At 41.6% G+C, this 23,750-nt stretch overlaps 1 protein-coding gene across 1 annotated transcript; it reads left to right on the top strand.

Moving 5' to 3' along the window:
- The first annotated feature begins 874 nt into the window (after window positions 1-874).
- Window positions 875-23,031, top strand: SPAG5 (sperm associated antigen 5). The gene is made up of 24 exons (XM_044676274.1): window positions 875-919; window positions 10,610-10,735; window positions 11,640-12,691; window positions 12,786-12,960; window positions 14,269-14,343; window positions 14,890-14,982; window positions 15,068-15,202; window positions 15,437-15,556; window positions 15,726-15,818; window positions 15,903-16,016; window positions 16,456-16,549; window positions 16,805-16,952; window positions 17,031-17,133; window positions 18,367-18,500; window positions 18,704-18,836; window positions 19,749-19,854; window positions 20,019-20,111; window positions 20,501-20,621; window positions 20,804-20,915; window positions 21,303-21,383; window positions 21,525-21,680; window positions 21,788-21,862; window positions 21,980-22,060; window positions 22,899-23,031. The coding sequence occupies exons 1-24, from the start codon at window positions 875-877 to the stop codon at window positions 22,968-22,970; spliced, it is 3,537 nt and encodes a 1,178-aa protein (XP_044532209.1). The 3' UTR covers window positions 22,971-23,031.
- The last annotated feature ends 719 nt before the right edge of the window (window positions 23,032-23,750 follow it).

The raw sequence follows: 23,750 nt of genomic DNA, 5'->3' as shown, positions 1-23,750 counted from the left end.
TCTCACAGGACACCATGAAACCAGCCAGGCAGCCGCTGAGTGCCAGCTTGTATGGAGTGCTAGCCGTGGAGTCCGGAAGACCTGGCTTCAAATCCTGCCTCAGACCCGTATCTGTGTGACCTGGACCATTTCAGCCTCCATTTCCAACTTTAGAGAGTTGTTAGGAGGATCAAAAGCAAATTCTTTGCAAATTTTAAGCTATATTAAAAGTTAACTCTTATAACTCTATTTGCTTCTCCAAGGTTATTTTTTTGTTTAGCTGTAAACTTGTGTATGTATTTCGATTATGTTTACAGCAGCAAAAATGTCCCTATTGGCATAATTCAGGTCTTCCCAGAGTACATCAAGCCTTGAACACGACAAAACCAAGATATTTATGTTTGATAAGTGCGTCCCTGGGCAAGTCACTTAACCCCCATGGTCTAGCCACACATTTCTTCAGCCTTGGAACCAATATACGGGATTGAGTCTAAACTGGAAGATAAGGGTTAAAAAAAAGAAGGGAAAAAAAGCCCGGAGCTGGGAGGTCCTTCAAGGGAGGTTCCGTGCCCAGCACCATCCCGCAGTTTCTGCCCAGACTAGGAACGCCCCACAGTCAGGGACAGACGCCCTCAGGTGGCGCGAGCGTGCACCTTGGGAACACGAGGACGCATGCGCGCGGCCGGAGTGGAAGCGAGGCTGGGATGGGCCTTGGTGTCGGCGACGTCACGGCATCGTGGCCAATAACGGAAGCGCGCGGCCTGTTCGAATGGGTTCGGTGTCTGGCGAGGCGGTCTCGTCTCCCTGAACCCTTTTCCTCTTTGGTTTCCCAGCGGCTTTGGTCGATCCGGAGAAATCGAGGCGCTCGACTCCCCTCACTATCCCCTGAAGGACCATGTGGCGGGTGAGGAGCCTCGGCTCTCCGGCTACGCCACAGCGGGTGAGCCGGGCCGGGCTTCCGTTAGCGCCCTTCTTCCCGGGGTGGGGGGCGGAGCGGGGAGGGGGCGGGTGTGTGTTTGTGTATGTGTGTGAGAGAGAGGGGAGGGGCGCCGCTTTGCTCGGTGGAGGGACTTGGTAGCGGGAGAGTAGACTCGAAGTCCCTCGAGGACGTACGCCGAGCATTCTTTCGGCTCCTATGAAAACGTGTTGGTGTTCCATCCTCCCCGACTCCGCTCTGTTATCATCCCGATTAAGTCGAGGATCACGCAGCCTGGTCCGTGTCGGAGACGGTAGTCTTAGGGCAACCTGAGCCCCAGCCTCAGTGATCTGCCCCTTGCACAGGAAAGCCTGGTTTTTGTTTTTGAATCCCCAGCGCCTAGCCAGGTGCCTGGGCATACAGTAAGCGCTTCATAAATGAGCGCACGCTTGACGCGACCCGCTTTGCCGGGTTGCTGAGAGAAAATGTTTTGTAAATCTTAAAGCTACATCTAAATAGGAGTATGAGACTTTGCATTTGAAGGGGTAGCGAGGTGGCTCTGTGGACAGAAAGCCAGGTCTGGAAACAAAGAGTTATGGGTTCAAATGTGACCTCACACACTACCTAGTGTGACTCTGATCAAGTACTTAACTCCAGTTGCATAACCCTTATCGTTCTTCTTTGGAACATATCGATTCTAAGACGGAAAGTTAAAAAAAAAAATACCCTGGGAAGAAACTGAGGCACAAGGTTTAATGACATTAATTTTTTAGTTACAGAAAATAATTTTCTTCACTGGCACAATGGTCTGACAAACAGGAAATATAAAAGAACATTAGTCCCATCGAATAATATTAGCAACAGTAATTGGAGGCAGCTAGTTGATTTGGTGGACCTTCTGCCTTGGAACCAATCAATACACAGTATTTCTAAGATAGAACATAAAAGGTTTAAAAAAAAAAAAACCTATTCATTTGCCTAAAGCTTCTTTGTTGATATATGGTGGTGGGCTTTTCCTTCCCAACCTTATTAGTTCTTTCATTCACTATCAGGAGGTAAACCACTTTTGATTTACATTTTGTGAAATGATAAGCCTTTCTATAAAATTTTAACTGTATAGCATATCCTCTGAGGACATGGGTTAGTCTTCTTTCTCATGTGGTAGGGTTAATCTTTCTCTAGTTGCCTTTGGAAAATTAAACCTGGGTTTTATATTCATACATTTTAAATCCACCACTGGCCATTTTACTATTCTAAGAGCTTACCTTAAGACCGGTATTGTTTAGGTGTTAATTGCTCTAAATGTGTTCTCATTGACTTAACTTTTAGATTGGCAGACGTCATAAATGCCTTTACATAAATAGCCATAGCTTTCTTTATGCTTATTTCTGTCTTGCTTGCAGAATACCAAGATATTTCGCTTTTTAAAATAAAAAAATTAAATTAAAATTTCCCTTTCTTTTCTTAAAAAATCCTTACCTTCCATCTTAGAATACTGATTCTAAGGCAAAAGAGTGGTAAGGGCCAGTGATGGGCAACCTTTTGAGCTTGGTGTGTCAAAATTCGCCAAAAAACCGAGCATAACTCAGGTGGTGTGTCGATTGGAGAAAAAGTCGCTTCAATAAAAAAAAACCATAATTTTGCAGTATTTATAGTTTGAATAACAAAAATATAAATAGGTAAATTAATATAGGTAGAATTGTCTTCTATGGTGCATAGACTGTCTACACTACACTATAACAAATGTTTCATCCTCTGCATGGGGCCCCATACTTCTCCGAATGCAGCCGTGTGACATCAAAAATGGCTACGTGTGTCAATGCCGACATATGTCATAGGTTTGCCATCACCGGGCTAGGCAATGGGGGTTTAAGTGACTTACCTGCCCCACATCACACAGCTAGGAAGTATCTGAGGCCATATTTGAATTGAAGTGGTTCTGTCTCTAGGCCTAGCTCTCAATCCAGATCTACCTAGCTGCCCCTGATGTTTCCTTTTTATTTATTTCCTTATTCTTTATTAATTTATTTTAAAAACTTATCTTCTGTCTTAGAATCAATATTAAGAATTGGTTCCAAGTCCGAAGAGTAACAAACGGCTAGGTCATTGGAGTTAAATGACTTGCCCAGTGTCACACAGCTAGTATGTGTTTGAGGCCAGATTTGATACCAAGGTATTTTCAAGTGTTGCCTTCATCCTTTTGTTCAATTTGATTTCCAAATTCTAGCTCAAAGCTTTTGGTCATTATTTTTCCTGGGCATGTACTAAGATTTTTATACTTATCAAGTCCAAAGGACATTTCAATATCATATGATAATTTTTCTATGAGAAGAAATTGTTTTTTAGCAGAATAATATAATTTTATAATCTTCCACATTACATAAAGTAATTAATAAGATGTTTTGGTACAATTCCCTTTTTGACTTGGAAGCTAGATATAATGAGTTCTTTTGGAGGAGAGAGTTATTAATGATAAGATTAGGGAAAACCATAATAAATAATCTGCAAAGATGCCATATTTGATGTCAATGGAAAGAAGGAATCTTTGACATTGTGTTAGTGGTATATTTTAAGGAGAGAACAATTCACCATGTATACATCAAATGTTCCAATGTTCTCACTATGGTTGAGTCTAGTTATATATTTGTAATGAATGTGGAACTGAGTCAAAGACTTTGCAATAATTAATAAAGATAATATAAATGTTACTGCATTTTGGGATGACTTTTGTCAAAGTGTAATCTAGAGACCCCAAATTTGTAGCTTTGTGAGATCTGATGAACCCCAAGTTTTAGAAATAACTTGTAGGTTGGAGACTCCCAAAGCTTGTACCTCCCTGTTCCCATGAGAATCCACCCTGAAGGGAATCTCAGGCTAGCAGTTGCAGACTGAATAATGGACCCCGGGATAAAAGCTAAGAGATTCTTTGGCGCAGTGGGTCGCATGTCAGTCTTGTAAGCTGAAGTTCCTGAGTTCTATCCCTGGAAGGGGGATGTGCTACAATGGGAGAAGCTTATAAGGCAAAAGAATCACTTAGCTTTTACCCTGGGGTCCATTATTCAGTCTGCAACTGCTAGCCTGAGATTCCCTTTAGGGTGGATTCTCATGGGAACAGGGAAGCACAAGCTTTGGGGGGGGTCTCTAACCTTCAAGCTATTTCTAAAACTTGGGGTTCATCAGATCTCACTAAGCTACAAGTTTGGGGTCTCTAGATTACACTTTGACACTTTATTTTTATTTTTAAAACCTTTACCTTCCATCTTGGAGACAATACTGTATATTGGCTCCAAGGCAGAAGAGTGGTAAGGGCTAAGCAATGGGGGTCAAGTGACTTGCCCAGGGTCACACAGCTAGGAAGTGTCTGAGGCTAGATTTGAACCTAGGACCTCCTGTCTCTAGGCCTGGCTCTCAATCCACCAAGCTACCCAGGTGCCCCCTGGGATGACTTTAAATAATGAGTTGCTTTTACTCCTGGAACTTTCTGGCATACCTTTTTTTCTTTAGCCAGTATATTGGCTACTAAGTATTATTTTAAGTATTTGTAGAATACATTATTATTATTTTGTTTTATTTTTACATTAACATTCTACTAAATATATACTTTTTGAATGTACAAGCTGTGGATGCTTTTTTAAAATAAACTTGTAATTAACCTACATTTGTTTGTGTCACTGGTATTCTCATTTTGATAAATTTGAAAATTTGATAGAGGTTTTCCATATTCAGTCATGCAAAAGAGAGTATGTAAAATCTTGTTTATAAATGAATACAACTTGAAGTTTTACCTAATACCAAGCAAATTGATGAAGATGACCAAAGATGGGTGTAGTTAATGTTGGAGGTTGATAGAAAAGCAAAAGATAATGTTGGTGGAACTGCATATTGGTCCCAATTATTCTAGAATGCAGTCTGGAATGATGCAAAGAAAATGACTAAAATGTCCATACTCTTTGATCCATAGACTATTCACCAAGGAGGTAAGAACAAAGCAAAACAAAAACCCCATATATGACAAACTATTATCACAGCATTGTTTTTTGTTTTTGTTTTTGTTTTGTTTTGTTTTAGTTTAAAAAGTTAGTTTCTGTCAACCTCCTCCTCTTCCCTATTAAGAAAGACAAAACCCTTATAACAAATATACAGTCAAGTAAAACTATCCCAAAAAATATGTGTCTCAGTTTGTACCCTGAGTCCATCATTTCTTTTATAGGGGTTGGGCAGCATGTCTCATCTTCAGTCTTCTAGAATTCTTGGTGATTGCATCGATCAGAGTTCTTAAGTCTTTCAAAGCTGTTCTTTACAATACTGTTGTATAAATTGTTCTGATTTTGCTCACCTCACACTGTATTATTTCATGCAAGCTATCCAGGTCTCTCTGAAACCATCCCCTTCATTATTTGTTATACTCAGTAATATTCTAGTACATCCATGTTGTTCAACCATTCTTCAGTTGATAGGCACCCACCCAGTTTCCAGGGTCTTTTCCACTCCAAAAAGAGATGATAGCTTTTTAAAAAATATACTATCTTTTTGTAGTAGTAAAAAACTGGAAGCAAAGTAGGCAACCTATCTTTTGGATAATAGCTATACAAATTTTGGAACGTGAATATTACTGTGTTATAAGAAATGATGAATATACTTGCAAAGTGAAATAAATAAACCCAGGAAAACAATACACACATGGATGACAAAAAAATCTAAACTGAGTGCTGCAAAATTTTAATGACTAAGTTAGGCCCCAAGGAATAATTATGAGAAGGCACTTTGTTCTGGACCAGGCCTGTCAAAGTATTTCACTCTTTAGATTAGAAAAAATTGAGATACTTCAAGTCTATCTAACACTTAACAAGGGGAATTTATTTAATCATAAGATTTAAAGGAAATTCAACAAGGATATGGCTTTGGTTCCATTCAGCTCCAGATCTTCTTGCCTCCCTATCTGCCAGAGAAGAACTTTTGGAGCTTTTAAGTGAAGATTTTTTTCTTTTTTTTAAATCCATACCTTCTGTCTTAATATCAATTCTTTTTTTTTTAAACCTTTGCCTCATGTTTTAGTATTGTTACTAAGTATCAGTTAGTTCCAAGGCAGAAGATTAGTATCAGCTGTAATATGTGTCTTATCTAACCAAGAAAGGCCAAAGCAGAGGGGCATCACAGAGCTGTCCTTTCTGCCAAGCTAGGAACAAAATCTAGGCACACTCGGATAGCTGTGGGACTTTGGACAATTTCTTTGCATTTCACTTTTAATATATGTATTTGTTTCCATTTAGGGGTTACCTTATTTAGCCTCTGGTTAGGTCTGTATTTGCCTTAATGATTATAGCTCTTTATTGTGTTATGTTCTATCAACAATAGTTATAAAATTTCTATCTTAAGGGAAAAATCACTATTTATACACCCTAGCACATGTAAGCTTTATAAAGGTGTCCTCTGATGCAGACAAATAGACATTAAAATTTCTATTCAGTTATTGCCAAAGACCTATTATATCTAGTTTTCTAATATTTCATTTAGATTTTTAATTTTTCTTGTTATATTTTTACCAGATTTGTCCAAATCAGAAGAAGGCAGGTTGAAATCACCAATTATTATTGTATCTACATTGTCTAATTGAGATATCTTCTATTACTTAGATGCTTCATTATTAAGTGCATATGTTTGTTGTTTGGTCATTTCAATCGTGTTCTACTCTTTGTGACCCCATTTGGGGTTTTCTTGGCAAAGTGACCAGAGTAGTTTGCCATTTCTTTCTCCAACTCATTTAACAGATGAGGAACTGAGGCAAACAGGTTACTTTTCCAGGGTTATACAGCTAATACATATCAGAGGCTAGATTTGAAGTTAGGAAGATGGGTCTTCCTAAAGAGCCTGACACACTATCTACTGTACCACTAGCTGCCCCAGTTAATATGTGTGTGTGTGTGTGTGTGTGTGTGTGTGTATACACACACATATATACGATATTACTATTGCCTTTTAAAAAAACTTATTTCAGTTAACAAGCATTTTCTGCCCCCATTAGAAAAAGAAAAAGGGAAAAAATACTCAACAAATATGCCATAGTCAAGAAAACATTTTAATTTGCCATTTTTAAAAAAAATTATGTCTTAGTCTACAGCTTGAGACAGCTCTCTGTAAGGAGGTGAGTTGCATGCATCACCATTCATCTCTGGAATCATAGCTGGTCATTACACTAATTAGAGTTCTTAAGTCTTTTAAAGATGTTCATCTCTACACTGTTCATATCGTATAATTGTTCTTCTGGTCCAACTCACTTCATTCTGAAACAGCCTTCCCAAGTTTCTTTTAAACTATCGTTTTCTAGTTTCAACTGGTCTAGACCAACATCTCATACTATGAACCAAAATAAGCTCAAAATAAGACACGTGATTTAGACATAAAGAGTGATATAAGTAAATTAGTAGAACATGGAAGAAATTACCTGCCATATCTATGGACAGGGGAAGAATTCATGGCTAAAAAAGAAAAAGCTTCGTAAGAGGTAAAATGGATAATTTTGATTATGTCAAATTTAAAGTTTTTGCATAAAACGAAGCTAAAATTAGAGGGGGAAAGCTAGAAACTGGGGCGGGGTGTCTTTGGATCAAGATTCTTTGCTAAAGGTTTCATTTCTCAAGTAAATAGGGAGCTGAACCAAATTTATAAGAAGAGCCATTCCCCAACTGATAAATTGTCAAGGGATATGAACAGGTAGTTTTCAGAGGAAGAAATTAAGGCTATTAATAGCCATATGAAAAATATTCTAAATTGTTAATATTTAGTGAAATGCAAATTACAGCAACTCTGAGATATCACTTCCTGTTCATCAGATTGGTTAAGATTATAGAAAATGAAAATGACAGATGTTTGAGGGGATGTAGAAAAAAAAGATATACTGATGCACTGTTGGCAGAGCTGTGACCTAAACAAACTGTTCTGGAGAGTAATTTGGAATTTGCCCCCAAAGCTATTATACTATACCTATCCTATAATCCAGCAATGCCATTATTAAGTCTATACTCCAAAGATACATGTACAAAAGTATTTGTAACAGCTCTTTTGTGGTAGCAGAGAACTGGAAATTGGGGGGATATACATCAATTGAGAAATGGCCAAACAAGTTATAAATTTTATAGAACACTATTTTGCCATAAGAAATTAAGAAATGGATATTTCAGAAAAATTTGGAAGAACTGAAGCAAAGTGAAGTGAGCAGGACCAGGAGAACATTGTACACAGTAACAACAATAATGTAAAGATAATCAACTGCAGAAGACTTGATGGTTCTGATCAATATAGTGATCTATTTCAAATGAGTCCAACTCCAAAGGACTCATGATGAAAAATGTGTATTTGGGGTTTCTTTTGATCTTTTTTTTCCTAACATGGCTAATGGCAAAATTTTGTATGACTTCATAATGAGTTTTGTATTTCTTGGCTTCTCCGGTCGGGGAATGGAGAGAATCTAGAACTGAAAAAAATTGAATTTTAAAATCTCTCCCCCACTCCCACCCCCTTACCTTCTATCTTAGTAGCATTCTAAGACAGAAGAGTGAGGAAGGCTAGGCAATTCCTGTTCAGTGACTTGCCTAGGATCATAAAGTTAGGAAGTCTCTGAGGACTGATTTAAGCCCAGGACCTCTTGACTCCAGACCTGGGGGTTCTATCCACTGTGTACTCCCTCCCCCCTTTTCATTATTTCTTATACTGAAATAATATTCTATTACATTTGTATACTGTAACATGTTTAGCCACTCCCCAAATGATAGGTGCCCCTTTTGTTTCCAGTTTTTTATTGTTGCCTAAAGATTCTTTAGAACTATTTTCATACATATGAGTCCTTTTCTTTGATCTCTTTGAGGATATAGGCCTAGTATTGGTATCACCAGGTCAAAAGTATGGAGTTGAGTGAATTTTAAAGTCTTAATTCCAAATTGCTTTCTGGAATAGCTGATTCAGTTCACAACTTTACATGCATTAATTTGCCTGTTTTTCAGTAGCTCCTCCATTTGTCATTTTCCTTTTTTGTTATCTTTGCTAAATTGATGGGCATGACAGTTGTTTGCATGTCTTTCATTATTAGTGATAAAAAAAAGCTGTTGATCATTTGGATTTATTCCTTTGAAAACTTGCCTGTTTATATCTTTTTTATATTTTCTTGATCTCTGGTACTGTTGAACATAATGTAGTTGCCTGTTTGTCTCTCTTGACCAGATATGTTTTTAATGTTGCTTTGTCTGAGATCATGATTATCTTTCCCTTTTAAAAGATTCTGCTGAGAACATAATAAATTCTACTCCAACACCTCACTTTAACTTTATGGATCTTGAAGTTTTAAGTATTTCTTATATTCAGTAGATTGTTCAGTTTTCTTTTTTCTTGGATTTTTTTCTTATTTTTATTTTAATAATAAATTTCCACATAAATTTTCTGAAGTTGTATGATCCAAATTGTCTCCCTTCCTTCTTCCCTTCCCCCTTCCAGAACTGACAAGCAATTCAGATTGGGTTACACATGTGTTATGCAAAACATTTCCATATTCATTTTTGTAAGTGAATAATCTTATAAAACCAAAACCCCAAAACAAGTAATAAATCATATGTTTGCATCTGCATCCTTACTTCAACAGTTCTTTCTCTGGAGGTGGATAGCATTCTTTTTCATAAATCCCTCAGAATTTTTCTGGGTCATTGTATTGCTGTTAGTAGCCAATTCTGCCACATTTGATCGTTCCACAATATTGCTTTTACCATGTTCAATGTTTTCCTGGTTCTGCTTATTTCATTCTGCATCAGTTCATGTAGATCTTTCCAGCTCTTTATGAAATGATCTTTTTCATCGTTTCTTATAACACAGTAGTATTCCATCACCATCATATACCATAATTTGTTCAGCCATTCTCCAATTTAGGGATATCCCTTTAGTTTCTAATTCTTTGCCACCACAAAAGGAGCAGCTATAAATATTTTTGTACAAACAGGTCCCATTTTTTTTTTTAGCTCTTTGGATATAGAACTAGTAGTGGTGTTACTAGATCAAAGGGTATGCATTTTTAAATAACCTTTGGGCATAATTCCAAATTGCCCTCCAGAATGGTTGGATCAGTTTACAATTCCACCAGCAATGCATTAGTGTCCCAATTCAGTTTTATTTTCTAATCCATTCTGCTACCCTATATCCCATTTATAATTGATTGTTTTTCCTTCCACGAAATCCTATTAATATTGTTTCTAAAAAGTCAGTTCTACATATGCATTATTTGGGATATTAGGAATGTTGCAACAGCACTATCCTTCCAGCCTAGTTCCAAAGTCCCTGGGTCTTATATTTTATATTTCCTATATCCTTTTTAGAAAATTATCATCCCTGCTGTCAGCTATACTTTTATCTTGAGATTCTCTTGCCCTGTTAATCTTTCTTCATTGTGCTGGCTTTTTTCCAAAGGGATTTCTTTCCTTTCCCCTCTTTTTTCTTAAAAGTTTGATCTATTTGGTATGCCATTTTGAGGGAGGTGGGGAGAAAGCTGGGTTTATATACAGCTTTCCACATGGCCATCTTCCTAGAAATCTCTATTTCCACATCTGTGTAATGATGAGGTTGAATTGAATGACTGCTAAGATACCTTCTAGCTTGCTCTAAAATCTGGAAAGTGAGTTCTTAAGTCAGCCCAAAGGGCCCTGTACTTATTCCTTCTCACTAACATCTCTATTTCAGGGAAAGTCCGATAATCGCCTTCCTCTCCAGGAAATCTTCTTGCAACCAAATGCTGTTCCCAACCCTGGGAAAGTCACCTTGGCAAGTTCCAAGAAGAGTCCCATGTTATATCGGTCATGGTCACAGGTAAGATTCACTTGTCTAGCTCTAGATGGGACTTGTGTGTGGGGCCTGAGCACCCAGGGGAGCAGTGGACTAGGACAAGGAGACCATAATCAATAATGGTAGTGCTATCTGATACATCCTTAGAGACTTCCATACTTCTGCTTAGCTATTGATTTCTACCACTTCCTCCCTCACTCAGCCTTTACTGAGCTACTACAAAATAGCACTGTCGGATGAGACACATTTTCCCTCCCTCTACTCATTTTAAAGTAGAGGTCCTGAGTGACAGTGATATTGAAAACAGGTTACATGGGTAAAGAAGAATGGTGGCAGAGTACCAAAATAATTTATGGCCTTGGTAGAAGAAGATAGAATTCTTCACTAAAAGAGCTGCAGCAAGTACTTCACAGGCTGTCTGGTTTGCTGTCTGACATTTTGTAAGATAGAAAAGAAGTAGGGAGTACCCATCGGGAACTGAAGTCCTGGGAGAGCAGTGATAGGATTTAACCACAGTCATATAATTAGCATCAGAATTGGGACTAGAATTTAGGTCTCCTATCTCCTGACCTAGGGGGCTTTCCACCTGTTTTTGCTGTCTCCTGATACAGCAGGCTGCACAGGTTAACACTTAGCTTTGTTCTTTGTACCATAGCTGTATCTAAATTGCTGAATAGTTGTTCCCTGTAGTCTCATTTGTCTTGAAAAGAGATCAGCCTAGTTCTCCACAATGAAACAGAGCTAGCCAAAACCCTGGTTGGCATGGTGCCCTTTTGCCTAGATGGATTAGCACCCCTGAATTGAACAGAGGATGCAAGGAACTTGCCCAGACAATGCCTCTTTGCTTTATATTTAATGCTCAATAAGATGCCTGTGTTAATAAAGTGACTTTTGTTTGCCAATTCCTTGACTTTTTCCTTCTTGATAGCCTGAGGACAGCAGCTTCCCACCTGCACTGGAATTTTCTAAAACCATCTGGACAGATTTTCCTTCAGAACTGCCATATGTGCCTTTGAAGGAGCTTAAGGCTTCCCTGGGTGACACAGAAGAACACTGTTTGGATCTGGTTTCCCAAACCAGTTCTACTTCCAGAACCTCTGAAGGAGTAGAGGCCCCATTGAATAATGATGTGGTAAAAACCTTGGTCCCCTCTCCTTCCCAAGAAAGATCTGGCCAAGGACTGCAGTCAGATATTCCACTTGAGATGGTCTTGGGTGCTAAGGCAGAGGCAAACATCTTTCTCACCCTTTCTCCAAGTCTGACAGATACAGTGACCACAGGGATAACACCTTGTCTGAAAGGCATCGCTGTAGACGGTATCATTGCCAAGCCAGTGAGAGCCATCTCACAGAATGCCCTGTCACATCTTTTCACAGAGGGCTCCCCCAGTCACTGTTCTGAGCAGCATCACCCAGATGAAAGCTCTATAGGCAATGGGACAAAAGCTGTCCCTAAGGTCTCTGCGCCTCTGACAAGCAACTCTCTGCTGCCTTCTTGTATGCAACAATTTCCCACTTCATCTGTCTCAGGGGTCAGTCACCCTACCAGCCTTACAGACCTTGGATTAGGAAGTACAACACTCACTGTAGAAGGAGGGGAACTGAAACCTTCCCACCCATCAGAGGAAATCCAGCTGGCAGAAGGCTCATCACTCCCTACTCAGAATCCAGCAAAAACTGTACCTCAGGTGGCTCCAGTTGCTACAGTGGAAGACTTTAGTCAAAATCATAGCCCCAGTACTGGATCATGGAAGTCCCCACTAGCATGGTTAGATAAAGGTGTGAATACTTCAGCTATGCTGGAAAGTCTACGCCAGAGCTTCTCCCTTCCTACTTTAATGTTAGATATAGGGACCAGCATTACCCCTGTCTCTTCGAGCCCTGTCACCCCAACCTTGCTGGAAAAGAGTACCAACACATCTCAGGAAGGGAAGGCCAATACAAAAGACATTGCCTCTGAGACAGATTCCTTACTTTGGTGGTAAGTGCTCTTGCACCCTTGTATCCTTAGCCCAATCTTAGCCTCTTTCCCTTTTACCTCTCCCCATATCTAATACTCTTGCCTTTCTATGTAGCCAACCTCCAGATATGAGTGCCTTGTCTAGACGTGACCTGGAAGATCATCTGCTTAACTCCCTCATTGTTCTGGAGGCCCTCTCACGGCAGCTTCGGGATCGGCAGAATACTGGGGCTACCTCTTACCCCAAAGTCCAGGATAGTTGCACTCAGACCGATATCTTTCTCAATGGGGTAAGAGGATCTGTTCCCAAACGTAGGAAACCCAGTGACACTGTAAAGGCAAAGGAGCAGAGGAGCAGGTGTAGCAAATGTCTTACCTATAGAATACTTAGGAGGATTATATAAGAATGGTGTGTCCAGATCCTTCTTCAGCCTGCCCTCACTCTCTCTTCATACCCTTCCCAATGCCACAAATAATAACTAGAAGGTAGAGCCAGGTAGAATTAAGGGAAGGATAGTGGCTGGGAAGAAATTGGAGAAGGTATACTTGAACATACTTTAGAGATTGCAGCTAAGGAAGCATAGACCTTTTAGCACAGGGAAAGAAATGATTGGAAAATAGGAAGGATTCAATAAGCTTTATCCTTAATGTCCTAACCTCTTGTGCCTGAATCCCCCAGCATTGCATACCCATTCAGATGCCGAGTAGACATTTGCTGCTAGCTGTGTGAGAGGACAGTCTGTCTTTGCTTCTTTTAAACACCAAACCTGTTTGGGTTGAAAATGTCACATGCCTGTAACTTTTCCTTCATCTGCCTAAAAAATTCTTAGAGCTTTAGGGGGATCATATCTTGGGTAGTTTATCCATTCTCCTTTGTCATCCCTTCACCTCATTCCCTATTCCCAAACATTCCTTAGTATCCTCCTTAATTCAGTCTGCCTGGTCTTTTGGGAGACCACTGAAGCAGAATGAGAGGTGAAGTGACAAGTGACCTCCTCCGCCTCACTCTATGCCACTAATCTGATCACCCGCCTGGCTGCCTCTAGCATCTCTCTCATTTCTACCTCCCTCCTCCCATCATCCTCTCTCTCTGCCTGGAGCACATGGGATGACTCTCAGCATATCAGTGAGAGAGAGCTGCCTCATTTAGGGAAGAAATGGAGGCCTAGGAGACCCCAGGGGTACTCAGCAGCTTTTAGAGTGAACCCCAGGAGGCCTGGAAGAGATGTGACAAAGCTGCCTTAAATCCAGACTGCTGAAACATCATGACTCAGCATGACTCCCAGCCACAGCCCTATCCCAGGGCATAGCTTCACTTCTGCACCAGTGAACTCCAAACCCCATCAATTTTCCCAGACCTCCAAAGGAACTCAGTCCTTAAGACCACCCTCCTCTCTCACAAACATAGAAATTTTACCTTAATCCTCTTTCTTCCTCCCTCTCCCCTTCTGCCTCCCACTTGGCCCAGCCTTTTGTGGAAGGTTATAGGCTCATCTGTCACCTTTACAGTTCTTCCAGGGTGGGAAAGGGCCTGAAAGGCTGAGGGTATGTAACATCTTGGCAGGAGGAACATACAACCTCTGATAGTTCCTCTCTAGGTGGCAGATGAACTACAGCACCCACAGAAGAGTCAGGATGCCCATCAGGAACTAGTACAGGCCAAGAATATCATGGTAGGTACTGGGACTGGTCTTTTGTCATAAGTTCTGGGGCTTTCTGTTTTGAATACTTGGGGAAGGTGAAGAAAAAAGGAGCCCAGTTTCCTGGTAGCTCAGTAGCATAGGAGATAGAGCACTGGGCTTGGAGTTAAGAAGACTAGAGTTCAAATCTGATCTCAGGACACTTCCTAACTGTGATCCTGGGCAAGTCACTTAGCCTCTATCTGCCTCAGTTTCTTCATATGTGAATAATAACATTTACCTCATGGGACTGATGTGAAGATCAAATAGGCTAATATTTATAAGGTGCTTGGCAGAGTGCCTGGTGCATACTAAATGCTAGATAAATGATTGTTTCCCTTCCCTAGGTAACTCACATATCAATCTCTGACTGTCTTCATTAGTTAGCCATAGTGACCTTTCCCCCTCATTTCAGGGCATTCTATCTAGGGTAAATAGCATACTTCTCTAGTGACCTTGCTTATTGCAACTTTTAAGGTGGGATGTGGGGAATTTGGGGATGGCCTAACTGAACTGAGTGATTCCATATGTCCCTTGTAGCAATCATGGACTCTGGAGTCCCAGGAGCTCTTACACTTGCTAAACCAAAGCCTCCTAAACCTAAAGGAGGACTGGTTGGCAGCAGATCAGGAGGTGAGTGCTTTGCGAATGGTCATGGAGGCTCTTGGAAGCAAAGGGAAAGAGAAGACAGAAAGAGCTCCTATTTCTCATTTCACAGCACCAACAAACAGAAGCCTTAGTCTCTCATTGCTGGGAGGTGCTGAAGACAGCTAGGACAAAGCTCCAGAACCTCTTGGAAGAAAAGGATGAAGCAAGGAGCCGGGAAGAAACAGCCCTTAGAGGAAGAAATGCAGTAAGGTGCTAGGGTTCACTCCTGAGTACAGCAGAGGCTGCTCAGCCAGCTCCACCTAACCTGATAACATCCTAGGGCTTCTGAAGAAGCTTCCTATCTAGAGGATCTGAGAGCAGGCTACTGTGGGGGAAGGGAGAGGGGCAGACATGGCCCCAACCACCAGAAGGGAGATCAGGCTGCTTTTTTAGGGGAGATGGTCAAGGTCTTTTCTGTGCTATTTTCATCTGTTGACAGGCAGAGACAATATTGGAAGCCTTCTGTGCACATTTCAGTCAGCGTATCAGCCAGCTCCAGCAGGATTTGGAGTCACAGCTGGAGCTCTGTGATCTCCTGAGGAAGACCCAAACCCAGCAGGTAATCTGGGCGGGGAGACAGGCAAAAGGACAGGAGGTTCCTCAGTACTGGGTGAGAAACCTTGTACCAAACAGCCTGGTTTTTCTCACATGCTGATTTACTCTGTCACATTCTGTGGAGACTGGTCCTTTCCCTAGAGAGTAAGGGATTTGTTGTTTTCCACTTGTAGATGTCTCTACACTTGGAAGAGAAGGAAGTGACTCAGCAAGCAACACAGCTTGCTTCCACCTTACAGGAGGACTGGAGTACAATGCAGCTAGATGTGAGTGGGTCCAGCTTCACTGGGATCCCTCTTCTCCTAATCCTTTCCTGTCTTGTCTGACTGGCACTTTCTGTCTCCTGGCAGTATACAACGTGGACAGCCATGCTCAGTCAGGCCCAGCAGTTAATAGAGGCTTTGATAATCAAGAGTCAGAAGGCTTTGCAGGAGCGAGACGTAGCCAGTGAAAAGGAGGAACAGGTATAAAGCAGAGGAGATTCTCAGGCCTGGTCCCTGCTGGATGTCCCTCCCTCTATTGGTGGTTTCACCAGTCTACAATTTCATCAACATTTCGATCATAGGATTTTCTTCCTTCTATATTGTGAATTGGAGAATAGCTAGTTAACTTGCAGAACTGACTTTAACATTTTCTGTTGTTTTATATTTGAAGTCACCTGTAGGGGCTGGCCAGCATATGGGAGATTGTACAACATATCTGGCCATATGGGTCAGAATTCTTGTCCTATGTCAATGTTTCTTTCCAGTGTTCTCCCCCTACCTCTGCAATTGCCCTGGAGTTCAGCCACAAACTTGTATCTTGCCCTGTTTCTTCCTAGGAGCAAAATGGCTTACTGTTTTGTACTAGGCTCTGGGACCCTTGGCCCAGGAGGAATTGTGAAATTAAATGCTGTCCTCCCAGGTTTCCTGGCAGCTGGATCAGGTCTCTGCTCAGTTAAAGGATTCAAAGGCCCGAATTGAACAGCTGGAACTGGAAAACAGACGACTGGCAACAGGTATAGACACAACTACTGAAGGCTAGGCCAAGGTTTGTACCAAGGGCCACAGACCTGTGATAGGAAGGGAAGAAAAAGATTCTTTCCTAGTCTTGTTATGGGGACCTGTTCTAAAGTGTGACTTTCTAAACTCTTGTCTTCTTGAACTTCTCACTTTGTTACTTTGCTGCTTCCCAGAAACCAGCAGCAGGCCCTACTTTGGGAAGTATCAGTGCTGGGGTTTCACAGGGGGATTACTGATGAACTTTGGTTTAGATTTGCAGTTGCAGCTACAGAGCCTGGCTAACACTGAGGGTCATCTGGAGAAGCTCCAGGACCAATATGACCATTGTGTCCGAGATCTGGCCTCACGAGATGAAGCCCTTGCTGAGCTCACCTTGAGTAGGGATGAACAAGTTGCCTGGTGAGTCCCTGCAGGGATTGGGAAGCCCCAGGGGTTTGACAGCCAAACAGTGGAAGGCTGAAGAGAAGCCTTTGATAGGTGGCAGGAGGCAGAATCCACCCTGAAGTCAGCTCAGCTGGAGCTACAAGAACAACGGGCAGCCCTTCTGGAGGAGGTTCGAGAACTGAGGGAGACTTTAGAGGTAAGTGCTGTGGTTAATGTCAAGAAAAGCCTGGGGACCTAATTACTGATTCTTCTCCAAACATCATTGTGCTGAGCTCTGTAGATTAAATGGGACTAATGTTCAAAGGATATGAACAAGCAGTTTTCAGATGAAGAAATCAAAGCTATCAATAACTGTGTGAAAAAAATGTTCTAAGTCACTCTTGATTAGAGAACTGCAAATTAAAACAACTCTGAGGTACCACTGCACACCTTCAGATTGGCTAATATGACAGTAAAAGAAAATAAGTGTTGGAGGGGATGTGGCAAAATTGGGACACTTAATACATTTCTGGTGGAGTTGTGAACTAATTCAACCATTCTGGAGGCAATTTAGAATTATGCCCAAAGGGCTATAAAACAATGCATACCCTTTGATTCTGTAATGCCACTGCTAGGACTGTATTCCAAAGAGATCATAAAAAAAAAGAGAAAGGACCTATTTGAACAAAAATAATTACAACAGCTCCTTTTGTGGTGGCAAAGAATTGGAAACTGAGGGGGATATCCATCAGTTGGGGAATGACTGAACAAATAGTGATATAACACGGTGATGGAATATTATTGTGGTATAAGAAATGATGAGCAAGATGATTTCAGAAAAAGCTGGAAAGATCTGCATGAACTGATGCAAAGTAAAATAAGCAGAACCAAGAGAACATTGTACATAGTAATAGCAATATCGTATGATTGATCATCAACTGTGAAAGACTTAGCTACTCTCAGTAATTCAATGATCCAGGATAATTCTGAAGGACCTTTAACAAAGAATGCAATCTACCTCCAGAGCAAGCACTGATGGACTTGGAATGCAGCTCAAAGCTTATGATTTTTACACGTTAATTTATTTGTTTTTATTTCGGAGTTTGGGTTTTATATGAGTATTCTCTTACAACAATGATCAATATGGAAGTATTTTTTGCATGATAATACATGTATAACCCAGATCAATTTGCCTACCATCTCTGGGAGGGGGAAATGAAGAAAGGGAGGGAGACAGTTTGGATCTTATAATTTTGGGAAATGTATGTTGAAAGTTGTTATTTCATGTAATTGGGAAAATAAAATCTCTGAAAAATAAAATAAAATAAAATAATAAAAAAAAAAGATTAAATGGGACTGAAAGAGGCTGTGTTACCCTGAGGACTTTGAAACTCAATATTTTGCTTCTCAGTCCACCTCTCTCCTTTACCTCTTTCTTCTATACTCCCAGTTTCTAGACCAAGAGAATCAGGTGGCCCACACAGAGTTGACTAGGTTGGAGTCTCAGCTAAAGACCACTCTGTCAGCACTCCAGGAGCGCAATTTGCAGTGCGAGGATCTCAAGGACTCCGTGGATGGTCTTGAGTAATATCTCCCTTCATTCTCAAGTCTTTCTTTTTCAGAACTAGACTCTATAACTTGAGTATTCCAAGGGGGCTTTGTGTTGTCCTGTTTTGGGATGGTCCTACTGAGGAACATTGCGCTGCTTTCCCCAGGGGAAAATTTCCCAGGAGGTGACTCTTCCTGCTACTTGACTGCCTTTTCCCATCCCCTGTACCCTCATCCAGGGCCAGGCTGACTGACACAATAGCAGAAGCCCAGGAGCTGAAGAAGATGCACCAAAATTCCCCAGAGATGTCCATGCTTACTCAGAGCTTGCATAACCTGGTACTCTCACTCCGAACAACATTAAAGAAGGAGGTAGGACACTTACACCCTGTCTCCTTACCTCTAGTTCCATCTACATTTAATTGCCAGACTAATCTTTCTAATAGTACTTGGATCACCTGCTCCTCAAAAACCTTTCATAACTGCATGATGCTTGTTGAGACTTCTTAGCTTGGGCTTTTGCTTGGCTCCCATGTAATCTCCCTTTTTTCCCTAAAATGAATCCTCTGCTTCAGCTAGATGGGCATAGCACTGGCTTCCTGAATGTACCCTGGCACTTTTGACTCCTTGCCTTAGCTTATGTGACCACCCCCCTTCCTTAGAAGCCTTTGTCCCTTTCCCCAAACCTGATAAATACTGTCCAACTCAAGACTGCCTCCTCCAAGGAGCTGTCCTTGACCATTCTAGTCCACAGTGATCTTTCCCTCTCTGTTCTCACAGTATTCACCTTTGTGTTTGGCAGTTGGTCACATAATGCCTTTTCTTGTGTTTTGTCTGGCCTCCTTAGCTAGTCTGTAAGCACCTTTGTCAAGAATCATGTCTTATGGGGGTAGCTGGGTAGCTCAGTGGATTGAGAGCCAGGCCTAGAGACAGGAGGTCCTAGGTTCAAATCTGGATTCAGCCACTTTCCAGCTGTGTGACCCTGGGCAAGTCACTTAACCCCCATTGCCTAGCCCTTACCACTCTTCTGCCTAGGAGCTAATACACAGTATTGACTCCAAGATGGAAGGTATGGGTTTAAAAAAAATTTTTTTTAAAAAGAATCATGTCTTACACTTTATATCCTCAACTGTACCTAGCACTGAATGTGCTGATAATAAATGCCTAATTGATTGGTTTCCCTGGTGTCAAATCCCAGGTGAGTGAGCACCTCAAGAGCTTGGGGAAAACTGTTAGCCCCCTAGAGTGTCTGAGACTTACTGTTTCCTTCTGTTTTTGTCACAGCCTGAGCTAGGGAGCCATCCTCTGAGCTCGGCACCGACCACTGCCCAGCACCTCCAGCCCAGTGATAACAGCTTCCTGGGCAGTGTCTTGAGAGCTATGGAAGGAGGTGAGGAAGCCCAAGTGAAGTTTTGGTTCTTGGTTAGAGCATTGTACTGTCCAGAGCTGAACATGACTGAAAAGGCTAGCTCTGATTGCTTACCTTCCATCATTAGGGTAGAGTTATGGCAGATGCACCAGACTGCTGCACTCTTGATTGTTTTTCTCTTTTAGAGTTAGATCCTGACCTCAACTCTTTGCTCAGAAGTGACAGAAGTGCCTTTACCCAAGTGGAATCTAAAGCATTCCTTTGGCCTGCAGGTCAGGGTGAGTTCTAGTGATTTGAATTCATCCATAGGAGAGCTGAGAGGTGTGGTGGTTCCAGGGCTAGTCTCACTTGTGTCAGTTTGCCCAGCACACTGTAGACACTTTATCAATACTTGTGAAGTGATAACATGAGATCTTGTGCTCTTTCTGTGGATGCAATTCCTTATTCCCTGCATCCCCAGCGGGTTCTGCTAAGGTGGTGGTGCCCTTCCTCTCCCCTCTTCCTTTCATATCATGTATGTTCAATCCTTTCTGCTTGGACTGTCTCAATGGGGCTGTACTTAAGCATCCTCCTCATTTCTGGCAGTATGAAAAGGGAAGGAAGTGACCCATGTCCCGCTCACCTTAGCCTGATAGTCTTCTTCCCTCTGTGGGTTCCATTTTCCCAGGGGTCCCCCACACTGAGAAGAGTTTGGAAGAGATGACTTGCCTGTTGAAGGAGGCTCAGAGCCTGTGCTCTCAGCTTCAGGACTCTAAAGAAAAAGCTGTTGGGGCTTTGCAGCAAGAAATGTGAGAAAGATCCAGGCACTGGTGGGAGTTGGGGGGGGGGGGTTTGGGGGTGGTGAAGGGAGGGGGTTGACCCAGTTCTTCCAGAAGTCTGAGTCTCTGTGCACATCCCAGTCACTCTCTTGCACACACCCCCACTCCACCCCCCTTACAATAAGTTCACAGTGCCAAACTCTTTTCAACAGATGCAGTTTACAGGTCAAATTGCAGGCCCAGGAGGAACAGCATCAGGAGGCCCTGAAGATTCAAGAGGCAGAGGTGAAGAAGCTCAGCCAAGCCCTATGTGTGCGCAATAAGGTGAGGGAGAGGCCCAGAACTGGGGCAGCCCAGAACTGGGACAGCCAGATGGGCCCAATGGGACCCATGGCTCCTCTAGGATTCTGGTTGGGTGGGGATTTTCCAGCTATTGCCCTACTTCTGCCTTGCCAAGGGTTAGAGGGATGAGGTTTGCCAGCTTTGGTATCTTCTTTTCCATGTGGACTCGGGGAAAAAAGAGGTCTCAACCTAGGCAAAAGTCATACAGATTGTTCTGATACTACTTAGGAAGAAGATAGAGAATGTAGCTGAATTGTGCCATTAGGCATCACCATAGAATTAGCAAGGCCATGTTTTCTCGAAAGTATGAGAAGAGGTCAGCTCCTCTGTGGCCTGATCCAAACTTTCCCTGCCCTCTCTCCCCTACAGAGTGAGAAGGAACTCCAGGAGGTGATAGAGAAGCAGGACAAGAAGATCCTAGAACAAATAGATAAGATTGGAGAATTCACAGTATGTTTACTCTGGTCCCTGACCCCCTGCCCTCCATGGCAGCGCTGAGATCCACTTTTGTCCTGTATCCTTCTATTTGAGGCAAGAGGAGACTGTCCACCTGAGGCTAAGAGTGTTATTGACCTTTACTCTCATCCCTAGAGCCTTCGAGAAGAGGTAACGCAGCTCACCCGATTGTTACAGCGATCAGAGACTGAAGCCAAGGTGCTCCATGAGGCTCTGGCATGCCAGCAGAATCCGAATAGTCAGCCCATGGACACTGCTTGGATTCAGGAGAAAGTGTGGCTATGCCAGGAGGTAGAATATGGGTAGTGGGCCTCAAAGGTCTCAGCAGACTTGCCATTTAGCATTGGGAATGAAACGTGCAGTTCAATGTGATTTAAAACAAAAAAATTATTCTATAGGTTGATAAACTGAGGCGATTACTTCTTGATATGGAAAACGAGAAAGCAGCACTCTTGGTCAAATCACAGAGCCATGTAAGTTGTATGGGTGAGCCCCGCTTCCTGCTCGCTGTTTGTTCCACATACTTTGGATTAGTCTCTCAAGTCTCCTTCCCCTAGGATGAGGGTTAATGCTCTCTTTTACCCTGGTAGAGGAACATTTTGGAAGAGAATCTGAGGTGTTCAGAAAAGGAACTCGAGAAGCTAGATGACCTCTTTGAACAGATCCATGAGGTAAAGGTGGGGGTGGAATGGAATGGAAAAAACAGTGCATTTCATGTGCCAAGCCCAATGCGAAATGAATGACATACACATAGGAAGGTGAGACCAGCTCTGCTCTCAAGAGTTCATATTTTAATTGAGAGAAACAACACATAAAGGAGAGTCTTGCCACAGAATGGATGGAAAGGCCCAATGAAAAACACAATGGGGCTCCATTAGGATGAGATATGGTGATCACAGCAGTGAAAATGATGGTCAGTAGTAGATTTGATCATCTTTCCTTTTGTTAGATTAGATAATTAAAAAAAAATCCTTATCTTTAGTCTCAATATTGATACTAAGTATCAGTTCCAAGGCAAAAAAGCAAATAAGGGCTAGGCAGTTTAGGTTAAGTGATTTGCCCAGAGTCACTTAGCCAGGAAGTGTCTGAGACCATATTTGAACCCAAGTCTTTCTAACTTTAGGCCTGACTTCCTATTCACTGAACCACTTAGCTGCTTCTCTCTCATTAGATATTATAAATTTCAGTAATTTAAAGTTTTGCTCCATAGCAATCGTTCTTAATCTGGGGTCCCTAGGTTCCCCAAAGAGTCTGTGTGTACTTGATGGGGGCAAAACTGCATCTTTATTTGTATTCCTATCTATTTTATTTTATGCATTTAAAAGCTTTATTCTGAGAAAGGTCCCACCCCAGTGCCAAAGGCTCCATGAACCAAAAAATGGCCCTTTCCCCTTCCATTGATGTTGGGGCTCTTCACTGAGAAAAAGAAGAAGGGGGTGGGGAAGGGCTTCTGAGCCAATAGCAGCCATTTAAGCTGAAGTAGATGTCTTCCCTTTTTCTTCTCTCCAGGCTTTGTCCAACGTTCCTGAAGTTGTGAGTGGATGCAAGGAGTTGCAAAAAGTGATGCAGTTACTGAGATAATTAACATAAAGTAATGAGAGATTGGACCTGTTTTTTAGGATCTGGGGTAGAGAGGAGGAAAAGATGCTGTGGAGAAGACAACAATTTGTATCTATTTAAGTGTATTTAAAGTTTGAATAAATTTATTTAGGACAAATTGTCCTCCTTGTGGGAATGGTGACTGAATTTTCAAAGGTTATACCAGTAACCTAGGCCTGTAAACTAGCAGATTCTATGAATCTGGAAAGATTTTAATATCACACTCAAAATGGACTATTTACATGTCACATTAAATATAGAAAAGAAGCAGGAGAAGATTGTTACTAGGTAATTGTTTTGGATTCCAAAAATTTACAGAGATAAAATCTAGGTGGGGAAGAGGTGTGACCAGTAGTAGGTGGGATGCTAGTGAAATCCTCAATCCTTGAAATAGACAAAAACAAAGAATAAAGTGATTTTCTTTCCATAAATTGTCTTTAGTGCCTTTAGGATAAAATTCTAGATCTTCAGACTGACATTTAAAGCCCTCTACAATCTGGCTTACACACCCTTCTGTATTGGAGGGTGGAAGAATTAGAACTTGCAGAAAGAAGAACTTGCTAGCTTAGGAAGACACAATGCAGTGCTTTGGAAGTCAGAGGAGCAGAGTTTCAGGAAGGATGGGGCTAGCTACAGCTTTACATAGATCAAGGAGATGAGAATCTGAGAAAGATGGTTAATAGAAAGGCATCTGGCTTTTAAGAATGGAAGGAACAAATTATAGGAAGTTAAAAAATGATTAAGAAAATAAGAGTCTTATTT

The sequence above is a fragment of the Gracilinanus agilis genome, chromosome 4 (assembly GCF_016433145.1).
Source record: "Gracilinanus agilis isolate LMUSP501 chromosome 4, AgileGrace, whole genome shotgun sequence".
NCBI classification, from domain to species: domain Eukaryota; kingdom Metazoa; phylum Chordata; class Mammalia; order Didelphimorphia; family Didelphidae; genus Gracilinanus; species Gracilinanus agilis.
Note: the sequence above shows the minus strand (reverse complement) of the source record. Positions and strands in the feature narration are given on the sequence as shown.